Here is a 13,877-nt window from a genome sequence, read left to right as displayed (position 1 = left end):
TGAGGTGCTATGGTGAGATCTCGGCTCACTTCAACCTCCACCTCCTGGGGTCAAGTGATTCTCTTGTCTCAGCCTCCTGAGTAGCTGGTATTATAGGCGCCTGCCACCACGCCTTGCTAATTTTGTATTTTTAGTAGAGACGGGCTTTCTCTATTTTGGCCAGGCTGGTCTTGAACTCTTGACCTCAAGTGACCTTCCCACCTTGGCCTCCCAAAGTGCTGGGATTACAGGCGTGAGCCACCACACCCAGCCATAGCTGACTTTATAATAGAGTTCAGTTCATTTCTTCTATGATGACTGTTTCTACAAGGTAATTGTAGTATTGCGTTGATTGCCAGCCAATCTGAATATGTAGCTTATTCCTTTTTTTAGGTAAAATCTTTTTTCTTCAAACTTTTTTTTTCCCAGGCTGTGGATATATGATAAATAATGTACATACTTTATGTAATCAAAATAAATTGACATCATTTAATAGAATTGAAGTAGTTTTGCTCTTTATCATTTGAAACCTGGCATCTTTAAGTTGTTGAAGTTGCATGAGCTTGAGCCCAAAAGTTGGAGAACAGTCTGGCCAAAATGGCAAGACATCACCTCTATAGATAAATAAAAAATTAGCCGGGCGTGGTGGTGGGCACCTATAATTCTAGCTATTTGGGAGGCCAGGGTTGGGAAAACCGCTTGAGCCCAGGAAGTCAGGGTGGCAGTGAGCTATGATTGTGCTATTACACTCCAGGCTGGGCCACAAAATGGGACCCCATCTCTAAGATATTTAAAAAAAAAAATGAGGCCAGGCATGGTGGCTGACACCTATAATCCCAGCACTTTGGGAGGCCGAGGCAGGTGGATCACTTGAGGTTGAGAGTTCGAGACCAGCCTGGCCAATATGGGGAAATCCTGTCTCTACTAAAAATACAAAAAAATTAGCCAGGCATGGTGGCAGGCACCTGTAATCCCAGCTACTCGGGAGGCTGAGGTAGGAGAACCGCTTGAACCTGGGAGGCAGAGGTTGCAGTGAGCCAAGATTGAACCACTGCACTCCAGCCTGGACAGCAAAGTGAGACTCTGTCTCAAAAAAAAAAAAAAAAGTTGGATGAAATTTTGTATGCTTTTATGCTTTTTAAATTTTAGTTTATTTTAAAAGGATGGAAATAGAAATTCATTATCAGTGAAAAATAGTTATAAAAATGAACATTTTTCATTTGGAGAGGAAGACTAAAAAATCTTTTTTTTTTTTTTTTTTTGAGACTGGGTTTTACTCTGTTGCCCAGGCTAGAGTGCAGTGGTGCGATCTCAGCTCACTGTAACCTCAACCTCCTGGGCTCAAGCAGTCCTCCCACCTCAGCCTCCCAAGTAGCTGGGACCACAGGCATGTACCACCACACCCAGCTAATTTTTGTAGAGATGGGGTTTCGCCATGTTGCCCAGGCTGGTCTCAAACTCGTAAGCTCAGGCAGTCCACCTACCTTGGCCTCCCAAAGTGCTGAGATTATAGGTGTGAGCCACAGCACCCATCCAGAAACTAAAAATCTTGAATAGCCAAATTTATATTAGGAATTGAACTTAGGTGTACTGTTTCATGCCCCAGCTCCTGTCCTTCACCAGTAATACCTGATTTTTACCCTTAGACTAATGATGGAATAATATTCCAACAGTTATTAAAAGAAATACTTTTGTCTGTGTCCTTATATTATGTGGGTTTTCCTCCAATTTGCATATTCATGATTATACGAGGCCAAGATTATTCAGAATTACACTACTCTTTGCCAAGATGATCTGGTGGTAGAGTGGAGTAATAAATCAACACCCCCACACAGTGTTTCATATGTGTGCTCAGTTTTAGAGCACAAATTGTGCTTCTGTCTTATTTCTTCCTGACCCAAGCTATGTAGTTCAGCCATATGTTAAGCTACATCTCAACTGGGGCCATGAGCCAAGTGATTCTTTGGTTTAGTTTTCATTTAAAAAGATCTCTAAAGAGGCATGATGCATAAAAATGGTATTTTTACCTAGAAATTTGAGGACTTTTTTTTTTTTTTTTTTTTTTTGAGATGGAGTTTCGCTCTTGTTGCCCAGGCTGGAGTGCAATGGCGCGATCTCAGCTTACCACAACCTCGGCCTCCTGGGTTCATCAATCAATTCTTCTGCCTCAGCCTCCCAAGTAGCTGGGATTACAGGCATGCACCACCATGCCTGGCTAATTTTTTGTAATTTTAGTAGAGACGAGGTTTCTCCATGTTGGTCAGTCTGGTCTCCAACTCCCGACCTCAGGTGATCCACCTTGGTCTCCCAAAGGGCTGGGATTACAAGTGTGAGCCACGGCGCCCGGCCTGAGGATGATTTTCAACCTGAATAATTAATGCCCCTTTGACTTTAGGATTCTTTTTTTGTTTTTTGAGATGGAGTCTCACTCTGTCACCCAGGCTGGAGTGCAGTGGCGCGATACCGGCTCCCTGCAACATCCGCCTCCCTGATTCAAGCGATTCTCCTGCCTCAGCCTCCCAAGTAGCTGGGATTATAGACATGCGCCACCACACTTGGCTAACTTTTGTATTTTTAGTAGAGACAGGGTTTCACCATTTTGACCAGGCTGGTCTCGAATGCCTGACCTCAAGTGACCTGCCCACCTCAGCCTCCCAAAGTGCTGGATTATAGATATGAGCTGCTGCACCCAGCCGACTTTAGGATTCTTAATAAGCATGTAAATGCTTCTTAAAAGCTTATCACTTTTTAATAATTTCCTCAGGATAAATGTACTAGGTACCTTATTTGGACATACCGTTGATATGAGGTGATTTAGATACCAGTTTTTCAGAAAGTTAGCTGATTTTTGTCATTCAAAAAATCATTTCCTATTAAGGCAGGTTAAAATACACCTTGCCTCTCTTTTTCTGTGAATTTTTTCATTAAAGATAGATTATCAACCCTAAAGAATTATAAAAGTTTGTAATTCTACTCGACACAGCTATTCTTTTTTTTTTTTTTTTTTGGTGAAACTGAGTCTCGGCCTGTCGCCCAGGCTGGAGTGCAGAGGCACGATCTTGGCTCACTGCAATCTCCGCCTCCCCAATTCAAGTGATTCTCTTACCTCAGCCTCCTGAGTAGCTGGTATTACAGGTGCGTGCCACCAGGCCTGGCTAATTTTTTTTTTTTTTTTTTGTATCTTTAGTAGAGACGGGGTTTCACCATGTTGGCCAGGCTGGTCTTGAACTCCTGATCTCGTGATCTGCCTGCCGTGGCCTCCCAAAGTGCTGAGATTAGAGGCATGAGCCACTGCGCCCAGCCTCAACATAGCTATTCTTTTATTACATATTAGCAGTTACTTTGTTTATGTTTAAAGTTGCAATTATGGATTATAGGACATTTTGGATTCGGCTGTATTTTGGTCTCTGTTTTTCTTTTGAATTGTGTCTGAGAAGAGGGGCAATTTCAAAATTAAGAGAGTAACAAATAAAGCCAAAATGTCCTTTTTGAATTGTCTTTGAAAACAAATCATTCTATTTTGTGTAAATAAATGACACTTATAACTCTGAGAATCTTACTTTCCTCTACGTTAGAATCTGTATTTTTTATTTCAGTTTTATCACATTGTGCTAAAATATATGTATAATATAAAATTTACCACTTTATGTTTACATACAGTTCACTGGCATTAAGTACATTCATATTGTGCAACCATCACCATCCATTTTCAGAACTTTTTCATCTTCCCATACTGAAACTCTGTATCCATTAAATATTAACTCTCGTTCTTTTTTACCCCCAGGCCCTGACAATCACCAACCATTCTACCTTCTGTCTCTGAATTTGACTCCTCTATCTACCCCATATAATTGGAATCATATAATATTTGTTCTGGTGTGACTCGCTTATTTCACTTAGTATAATGTCTTCAAGGCTCATTTATGTTGTAGCATGTGTCAGAATTTTCTTCCTTAAGTCTGAATATTCTATTGTAGGTACATACCACATTTTTTTTATTCATCTGTGGATGCACACTTGGGTGCTTCTACCTCTGGCTATTGTGAGTAAGTTACAGTGTATCAGTTTTAAAGTAATTCTTAAAAGCAGTTTTTTGTGGGTTTTTTTTTTTTTTTTTTTTTTTTGAGATGGAGTTTCACTCTTTTTCCGCAGGCTGGAGTGCAATGGTGCGATCTCGGCTCACCACAACCTCCGCCTCTCAGGTTCAAGCGGTTTCTCCTGCCGCAGCCTCCCGAGTAGCTGGGATTACAGGCATGCGCCACCATGCCCTGCTAATTTTGTATTTTCAGTAGAGACAGGGTTTCTCCATGTTGGTCAGGCTGGTGTCAAACTCCTGACCTCAGGTGATCTGCCTGCCTTGGCCTCCCAAAGTGCCGGGATTATAGGTGTGAGCCACCGCGCCCAGCCAAAAAGCAGTTTTAAAGGTTTTTGTTTATATTTGTTGCTGTTACAGTACTTGAATATAGTTAATAAGAGCTTAGAATTTTATTTCTCAGCTACTTTTAGCTTTCAGTTTTATATTACTTTGTATAAAACATAGTAAAATCGGCCGAGCGTGGTGGCTCACGCCTGTAATCCCAGCACTTTGGGAGGCTGAGGTGGGCGGATCATGAGGTCAGGAGATCGAGACCATCTTGGCTAACATGGTGAAACCCCGTCTCTATTAAAAATACAAAAAATTAGCCGGGCATGGTGGCAGGCGCCTGTAGTCCCAGCTACTCAGGAGGCTGAGGCAGGAGAATGGCGTGAACCTGGGAGGCGGAGCTTGCAGTGAGCCGAGATTGCGCCGCTGCACTCCAGCCTGGGTGACAGAGCGAGACTCCGTCTCAAAATAAATAAATAAATAAATTTTATATATATATATATATATAGTAAAATCCCACCTAAGCAGATCTTGTTCTGTCATGACTTATTTTTGGGACATAATCATTTTATATTATTATTACAGAGATGAGGGTCTCACTATGTTGCCCAGGATGGCTTCAAACTCCTGGTCTCAAGTGATCCTCCTGCCTTGCCCTCCTAAAGAGGTGGGACTACAGACATGAGCCACCATGCCTGGCTGCATCATTTTAAAACAATGTCTTCCTAGCTATTTTTATTGGTGTAATATGAGTAAGTGTTTCTCATTTGTAGTATAAGAAATTAACATCATTCTTCAGCAATAATGAAAAAAACATGATTACTGCAGACAGTTTGGAAAATATAAGCAAGCAACCTTTACTTTGTGATAACAACTATTAACTTTTTGATTGTAGTCTTCTATCAATTTTTTTAGATGTGTGTATACATACTTACAAATATGGGATTATATGGTATAACTGTTATTTAGTATATTATTAATACTTTCCTATCTCTTTGAATATTTTCTCCCACCTTTAGTTTTTAGCATAAGTAATATCTCATCATATATAAAATAATTTATTTGAATCAGTCATTGGACTTTTACGTTGCTTTAAAATTTCTTATAACTCATATACATACGGGTATTTGAAGGGTGTATATTTAATATTTCTCTCGTTTTTGTGTTCTTAGAGAAAAAATAATAGAATTATTAATATAATAAACCTAAACATTTAAATTATGAGTTTGGTCATCTGAACTTTTAATTAATTAAATTCATGTGTTTGTATGTATTTATTCTTTTTTTTTAAGCAGGTTGGCAACATTGTACAAGTCACCCAGCCAGAAGGAATCCACAGTACTGTTTCAAATCAAAGTCAGTGTTATTTGATTAGAGTGGGATTTTGATATTGATGGGCAGTAATTATCTAAAGAGAGAATTTACAACTTGCTTCTGTTAACTTCTGTAGGCAGCAAGCATATTTGAGGACAGCTTTTGATGCTTAGAACATTGTCCCCAAAATAGTAGTGTATACAGAATATTGTAGTCACAAATGGACTGAAATTTATTCTTAAGAACAGAGGAAATACTTATTTTGGGGTAGTGTGTTCCATGCCATATGTAATGTCAGGATATTAAACATCTTTAAAGTGAAAGTTGTTGAAGATTTCCAGAAAAGAAAAAATACTAACATTATTTATTTTGGTCTGTAGGTATTATAGATCTATTGTAGCCACCAAATATAGCCCACTTTAAGATGTTAATTTTTCTGTGAATTTATATCATAGAACACACATTTTTTGGCTGAAATATACATATTTATCAATAGTGTTGAGCCAAATGTATTTTTGGCATCTCTTTTTGTTTTTGAGATGGAGTCTCTCTGTGTTGCACAGGCTGGAGTGCAGTGGCGCAATCTTGGCTCACTGCAACCTCTGCCCTACTGATTTAAGCAATTCTCCTGCCTCAGCCTCCCTAGTAGCTGGGATTATAGGCGTGTGCTACCACGCCTGGCTAATTTTTGTGTTTTTAGTAGAGATGGAGTTTCGCGATGTTGGCCAGACTAGTCTCAAACTCCTGACCTCAAGTGATTCGCCCTCCTCAGTCTTCCAAAGTTCTAGGATTACAGGCGTGAGCCACTGGGCCAGGCTTTATCTCATTTTTATAAGGACATAAACAGAAATAGAGATTCTGAAACGGAATTATCCACTTAGTTTTGCACTGCCCAGGTGTCTTTGAAATAGCCTAGTTGGAAAAAAAAAAGAGAGAAATATCCTAGTTGGAAAACTTTAGAGTATTTAATTATGAAAATAAATCTGTAAAGTACCTAAGACAGGTTATTTCCTTTTACTTCTTCTAACAAAGCTATCATAAAGTTTGTTAGGAATGTCCTTTACAGAACATTTTTATAATGCAATGTTATTTCTATGTGTGTGTATGAAAGTGTATAAATAAGTATATATAAAATACTCTTAATATAACCCGGGCTTAGGCACCTATCCATGAGATTTATCCTCTTCATTCACAGTGGTTGATAAATTTCTATCTCAGGAACTTTCTTTTTTTTTTGGAGACGAAGTCTCGCCCTTTCGCCCAGGCTAGAGTGCAGTGGCACAATCTCGGCTCACTGCAACCTCCGCCTCCCAGGTTCAAGCAATTCTCCTGCCTCAGTCTCCAGAGTAGCTGAGACTAGAGGTGTGCGCCACCACGCCCAGCTAATTTTCATATTTTTGGTAGAGATGGGGGTCACCATGTTGGCCAGGCTGGTCTTGAACTCCTGACCTTGTGATCCACCCACCTCGGCCTCCCAAAGTGCTGGGATTACAGGTGTGAGCCACCGCACCTGGCCCTAGAATAAAGTAACTTTCTTATTAATTACTTAAAAATATTTCTAAGATCAGTCTTCAAATGTTCTTAAATCATATTTGTATATGTATTTTTTATCTTTCAGCCTCAGGGATTTAGAGATACTGTTGTTACTTCTGCATGTTCATTGCAAACAGAAGGTTCCTTGAGCACTCGCAAACGGTCACGAGAACCAGAGGAAGAATTATAACCCAGAAACAAATCTCAAAGTGTACAAATTTATTGATGCTGTGAAACCAGTGTGTACAAGTAGACTTGTTACTTTAAAGTATAAATAAACACTATGGCATGAATGAATCCAGATTATATGAAGTGAATGGGAAAAATACCTAAATATGATTCTGTGAAAGTTTTTCTAAAGCAGTATTCTGCAATTATATTTTACCCTGTTTTCATTTTCAGTAACATTCAGTAGAGATGATGATTATATTTCACAAATGTGGAAAGCTGATCTCATGTGGCTAGTCTGAATTTACCATTCAGACTGTTTTTACCCCTTTCTTTCCTAGTTGCCTAGAAAATCTTAGGAAGAAAAGATTTTTTCATATTCTTATTGTGGTTTTTTTTTTGTTTGTTTTTTGGTTTTTTTGGAGATGTAGTCTCACTCTGTAGTCCAGGCTGCAGTGCAATGGCGCAATCTCGGCTCACTGCAACCTCCACCTCCCAGGTTCAAGCAATTCACCCGCCTCAGCCTCCTGAGTAGCTGGGGTTGCAGGCACCCGCCATCATGCCCGGCTAATTTTTTTGTATTTTTGTAGAGACGGAATTTTACCATGTTGGCCAAGCTGGTCTTGAACTCCTGACCTCAGGTGATCTGCCTGCCCCTACCTCCCAAAGTGCTGGGATTACAGGCGTGAGCCACTGTGCCCAGCCATGTTCTTTTTAAATGTAAGTTTGATAATTCTTTAAAATGACCTGCAGCACCATGAGTCAGCATATCATTCTGTTCAGTTTTATTAGGTAAGATACAAATTTTAGGTGACCACACTGATTTTAGTGACCTCAATCCTAAAATCTAAGCCATTTGTTTAGCATTTAATGATGTTTTATAATGTTAAAGGGAGGACTTTGGAGCTGTTATCTCTCTCTAGAGATTGTTTGGAACATATATCTTCCAGAATAGGTTGATAAGCTCACAATCATTTACTGCTACGTTTTTTGTTTTGTTTTGTTTTGAGACAAGGTCTCACTCCCAGGCTAGAGTGCAGTGGCATGATCACAGCTCACTGCAACCTTGACCTGGGCTCAAGCAATCGTCTCACTTCAGCCTCCTGAGTAGCTGGAACTACAGGTAGGCACTACCATGCCCTGCTAGTTTTTGGATTTTTTTTGTAGAAACAAGGTTGCCCAGGCTGGTCTCAAACTCCTGGGCTCAAGCGATCCTCTTGCCTTGTCCTCCCAAAGTGCTGGGACTGCAGATGTGAGCCACCACACCTGGCCTTATTTCTATATTTTGAAACACGGTATGATCCATTTTAGAATTCTAGTTGTTACGTTGAGATTTTTCTTTGAATAATCTTAACTTTGCTTAAATAAGTTAAAGATTTCAATTATTGATGGTTTCAAAATCACCTAAAAATATTTTGGCACCTGGCTCTTCGTACTTTTCAACTTACTCACAAAATTTACTTTGGTTCCCTGTGGGGGAAAAAAATTAATTAATTAATTAATTTTTCTGTCTCTTTTGAGACAGAATCTCGCTCTGTCACCAAGGCTGCAGTGCAGAGGCACAATCTTGGCTCACCGCAACCTCCACCTCCAGGATTCAAGTGATTCTTGTGCCTCAACCTCCCAAGTAGCTAGGATTACAGGCATGCACCACCATGCCAAGCTAATAGTTTGTATTTTTAGTAGAGACAGGTTTCTCTGTGTTGGCTAGGGTGGTCTTGAACTCCTGGGGCTCAAGTGACCCGCCCACCTCTGCCTCCCAAAGTGCTGGAATTACAGGTGTGAGCCTGCGTGCCCAACCATATTTATATATTTATTTTTAAACTTTTGTTTTAGGTTCAGGGGTACATGTGAAGATTTGTTACATAGATAAACTCATGTCACAGGGGTTTATTGTACAGATTATTTCATCACCCAGGAATTAAACTCAGTACCCAATAGTTACCTTTTCTGCTTCTCTCCTTCCTCCCACCTTCCACCCTTAGGTAGTAGACCCCAGTGTGTGTCTGGTTGGTTTTTTTTTTTTTTTTTTTTTAATTTTTATTTTTGAAATGGAATCTTGCTCTATCACCCAGGTTGCAGTGCAGTGGCAGGATCTTGGTTCACTACAACCTCCACTTACCGGGTTCAAGCGATTATCCCACCTCAGCCTCCAGAGTTGCTGGGATTACAGGCACACGCCACCACACCCAGCTAATTTTTTGTATTTTTAGTAGAGACGGGGTTTCATCATGTTGTCCAGGCTGGTCTCGAACTCTTGACCTCATGATCCACCCACCTTGGCCTCCCAAAGTGCTGGGATTACAGGCATGACCCACCGTGCCTGGCCTGTTTTTTCTTTTGTTTTCATAAGTTCTCATCATTTGGCTCCCACTTGTGGGTGAGACATGCGGTATTTGGTTTTCTGTTCTTGCATTAGTTTGCTAATAGCCTCTAGTTCCATCCATGTTCCTGCAAAAGACATGATCTTGTTCTTTTTTATGACTGCAAAATTATTTGAATACTTGAATATTAAATACTGTAGCAGCAATATTTTCCAAATTTTAGTGATAGGTGTTATTTCCTATCCCAGATTAAACAGTAAATTTATAAAATTACGTCAGTGTAATTCTTTTCTGCAATTGATTATATAGAATAGCCATCATCTACCAGGACTTGAGAGTGAAAGCAGGCACTGCTAACAATTATGCCAATACAGAGGCTATAAACAAAGACTAACTTCAAATCACTTCTCTGACATAGAATGACTAATTGTGACTCTCTTTTGTGGGCCTCAAAGCATATAATTTATTATAATTGATGCCATCATTTTAACAAATACCCATCACTTTATATTCTGTCTTCTGAAATCATAAAATCAGGAGTATGAGGGCGTTATAAGTGATAAATATCAGTGTTACCAAGCATCAGATGAAATAAAATAATGTAGGATCTCTTTTTTTTTTTGAGACAGAGTCTTTGTCACCCAGACTGCAGTGCAGTGGCACGATCACTGCTCACTGTAGCCTTGACCTCCCAGTCTCAAGTGATAATCTTTCCACTTCAGACTGGAAAGTACAGGCATGCACCACCACGCCCAGCTAATTAATTTATTGTTTTGTAGAGACAGGGTCTCACGATATTGCCTGGGCTGGTCTCAAACTCTTGGGCTCAAGTGATCCTCCTGCCTCAACTTTCCAGAGTGCTGGGATTACAGATGTGAGCCATTTGGCCTGGCCTCCAGAATGTCTTTTTATAAAGTATCATAACACTGTACTGTATTTTATGTATTTATTTATTTATTTTGAGGCAGTCTTGCTCTGTTGCCCAGGCTGGAGTGCAGTGGTGCAATCTCAGCTCACTGCAACCTCCACCTCCAGGGTTCACGTGATTCTTATGCAGCCTCCTGAGTTCCTGGGACTACAGACATGCACAACCATGCCCAGCTATTATTTTGTTTTTTTGAGATGGACTTTCGCTCTTTTTGCTGTGTCACCTGGCCCGGAGTGCAGTGGCACCATCTTGGCTCACTGAAACCTCCGCCTCCTGGGTTCAGGTGATTCTCCTGCCTCAGCATCCTGAGTAGCTGGAACTACAGGCACACGCCACCACGCCTGGCTAATTTTTGTATTTTTAGTAGAGACGGGGTTTCACCATATTGTCCAGGCTGTTCTCGAACTCCTGATCTCACATGATCCGCCCGCGTTGGCCTCCCAAAGTGCTGGGATTACAGGCTTAAGCCACCGTGCCCAGGCCCCTTAGAATTTTTTGTTACTTGGTTTTAACTGAGGATATGATAGTACACCTATGTCCCACACTTTATATAGGCTTGCCATCTAATGCTACACCAGTAAATTGGTTAAAGTCTCAACTTTCTGGCAAACCAATGATTGCATCCAGTTTTCATCTTGTGGTTAGTTTGGCAAATCATCTCAGAAGTATTTTTTCTTAGAAAAAATAAATTGTGGCCGGGCGCGGTGGCTCACGCCTGTAATCCCAGCACTTTGGGAGGCCGAGACGGGCGGATCACAAGGTCAGGAGATCGAGACCATCCTGGCTAACACAGTGAAACCCCGTCTCTACTGAAAATACAAAAAATTAGCCGGGCGCAGTGGCGGGCGCCTGTAGTCCCAGCTACTCGGGAGGCTGAGGCAGGAGAATGGCGTGAACCTGGGGGGCGGAGGTTGCAGTGAGCCGAGATCGCGCCACTGCACTCCAGCCTGGGTGACACAGTGAGACTCTGTCTCAAAAAAAATAAAATAAATTGTATTTTTAGCTTCAATTTTTGTGATATGTAACTTAAAACATATTTATACAGTTCTTTATTATTTATGACACACTTTGGCCGGGCACAGTGGCTCATGCCTGTAATCCCAGCACTTTGGGAGGCCAAAGCGGGTGGATCACCTGAGATCAGGAGTTCAACACCAGCCTGGTCAATATAGTGAAACCCCTACTCTACTAAAACTACAAAAATTAACTGGGTGTGGTGGCACATGCCTGTAGACCCAGCTGCTTGGGAGGCTGAGGCAGGAGAATCTCTTGAACCTGGGAGGCAGAGGTTGCAGTAAGCTGAGATCACGCCACTGAACCCCAGCCTGGGTGACAGAGCGAGACTCCATCCCAAAACAACAACAACAACAACAACAAAAAAACACTTCTACATCATTTTATTTGATCCTTCTAGCAGCTCTGTAAGGTGGATGTGATAGGCTAGCCTGTCTGCTTTTCATCTTTCCTTCCATCCATTCAGTGCCTAACACACATTTAACCACTTGTTGAAATAATATTTCAAATAAGATTTTGAATACATTGTGTTTTTTTTTTCTTTTTTCCGTTTTTTTTGTTTGTTTGGTTTTTTTTTGGTGACCCTGACGTGATATGAACAAATTCTGTTTTTCAAATGGTCAGATGGAAATACTATTTGGTCATGACTAGGATGGTGTTTATAAGCCACCTGTGTAACTGGGTCTACAGGCGCAGGCCACCGCCCAGCTAATTTTGTATCTTTTGTACAGATGGGGTTTCCCATGTTGCCTAGGCTGGTCTTGAACTACATTCAGTTGATCTGCCTGCTTCAGCCTACCAAAGTGCTGGGATTATAGGCATAAGCTACCACACCTAGCCTTAGCATGTTTTTAGTATTTATCCATGTTGTAGCATATATAACAACTTCATTTCTTTTTATTGCTAAATAATATTCCTTGCATGTATATATCACGGTAGTCCCCCTTTATCTAAGGGGGATACATTCTAAGACCCTCCAGTGGATACCTGAAACCAAAGGTAGTACTGCACTTCTTTTTTTTTTTTTTTTTTTTTTTTTTTTGAGACAGAGTCTTGCTCTGTCGCCCAGGCTGGGGTGCAGTGGCCGGATCTCAGCTCACTGCAAGCTCCGCCTCCCGGGTTTAGACCATTCTCCTGCCTTAGCCTCCCGAGTAGCTGGGACTACAGGCGCCCGCCACCGCGCCCGGCTAGTTTTTTGTATTTTTTAGTAGAGACGGGGTTTCACCGTGTTAGCCAGGATGGTCTCGATCTCCTGACCTCGTGATCCGCCCATCTCGGCCTCCCAAAGTGCTGGGATTACAGGCTTGAGCCACCGCGCCCGGCCAGTACTGCACTTCTATATGTATGATGCATGAATTTTTTTCCTCACAATTTCATGGATAGAAGACTCATGTTTTTTTTGTTCGTTTGTTTGGTTTTTTTGAGATGGAGTCTTGCTCTGTCGCCCAGGCTGGAGTGCAGTGGCGCTATCTCAGCTCACTACAAGCTCCGCCTCCTGGGTTCATGCTATTCTCCTGCCTCAGCCTCCTGAGTAGCTGGGACTTCAGGCGCCCGCCACCGCGCCCGGCTAATTTTTTGTATTTTTAGTAGAGATGGAGTTTCATCGTGTTAGCCAGGATGGTCTCCATCTCCTGGCCTCATGATCTGCCCACCTTGGCCTCCCAAAGTGTTGGGATTACAGGCGTGAGCCACCGCGCCCAGTCAAGACTCGTTTTTTGTTTTTGTTTTTTGAGGTGGAGTTTCACTCTCTCTCGCACAGGTTGGCTCACTGCAACCTCCGCCTCCCACGTTCAAGCGATTCTCCTGCTTCAGTCTCCCAAGTAGCGGGATTACAGGTATGTACCACCACACCCAGCTCATTTTTGTATTTTTAGTAGAGTCAAGGTTTCACCATGTTGGCCAGGCTGGTCTTGAACTCCTGACCTCAGGTGATTCACTTGCCTCATTCTCCCAAAGTGCTGGGATTACAGGCGTGAGCCACTGCGCCCGGCCAGAAGACTTGTTCTCACCATAGCTCTTAGCGATGTTGGCATAACATTTTTTTCTTATTAAATCTACAATTTTTACCTTTTCACTAAAAAGAAGAAATTTATGCCATCTCGTTAGCATATCCTATTCGCCAGCATCACTACTCTTGCAATTTGGCACCATTATTAAGTAAAATAAGGTCTATTTAAACTGAAACACTGCCATACTGACACCTGACAGTTGATCAGATAACCGAGTCAGCTATTAAGTGACTAATGGGGCAGGT

At 41.4% G+C, this 13,877-nt stretch overlaps 1 protein-coding gene across 1 annotated transcript in view; it reads left to right on the top strand.

Moving 5' to 3' along the window:
* The window catches only part of LOC105476828 (RAD51 paralog C), a 43,702-nt gene extending 36,216 nt beyond the window's left edge, over positions 1-7,486 (top strand). Inside the window, exons 8-9 of the mRNA XM_071082854.1 lie at positions 5,638-5,698; positions 7,275-7,486. Coding sequence (XP_070938955.1) covers positions 5,638-5,698; positions 7,275-7,379 — 166 coding nt within the window. The 3' untranslated portion in view covers positions 7,380-7,486. The remainder of the gene's footprint in view (positions 1-5,637; positions 5,699-7,274) is intronic.
* Positions 7,487-13,877: the final 6,391 nt, after the last annotated feature.

This window comes from Macaca nemestrina, chromosome 17 (assembly GCF_043159975.1).
Source record: "Macaca nemestrina isolate mMacNem1 chromosome 17, mMacNem.hap1, whole genome shotgun sequence".
Taxonomy (NCBI): domain Eukaryota; kingdom Metazoa; phylum Chordata; class Mammalia; order Primates; family Cercopithecidae; genus Macaca; species Macaca nemestrina.
Note: the sequence above shows the minus strand (reverse complement) of the source record. Positions and strands in the feature narration are given on the sequence as shown.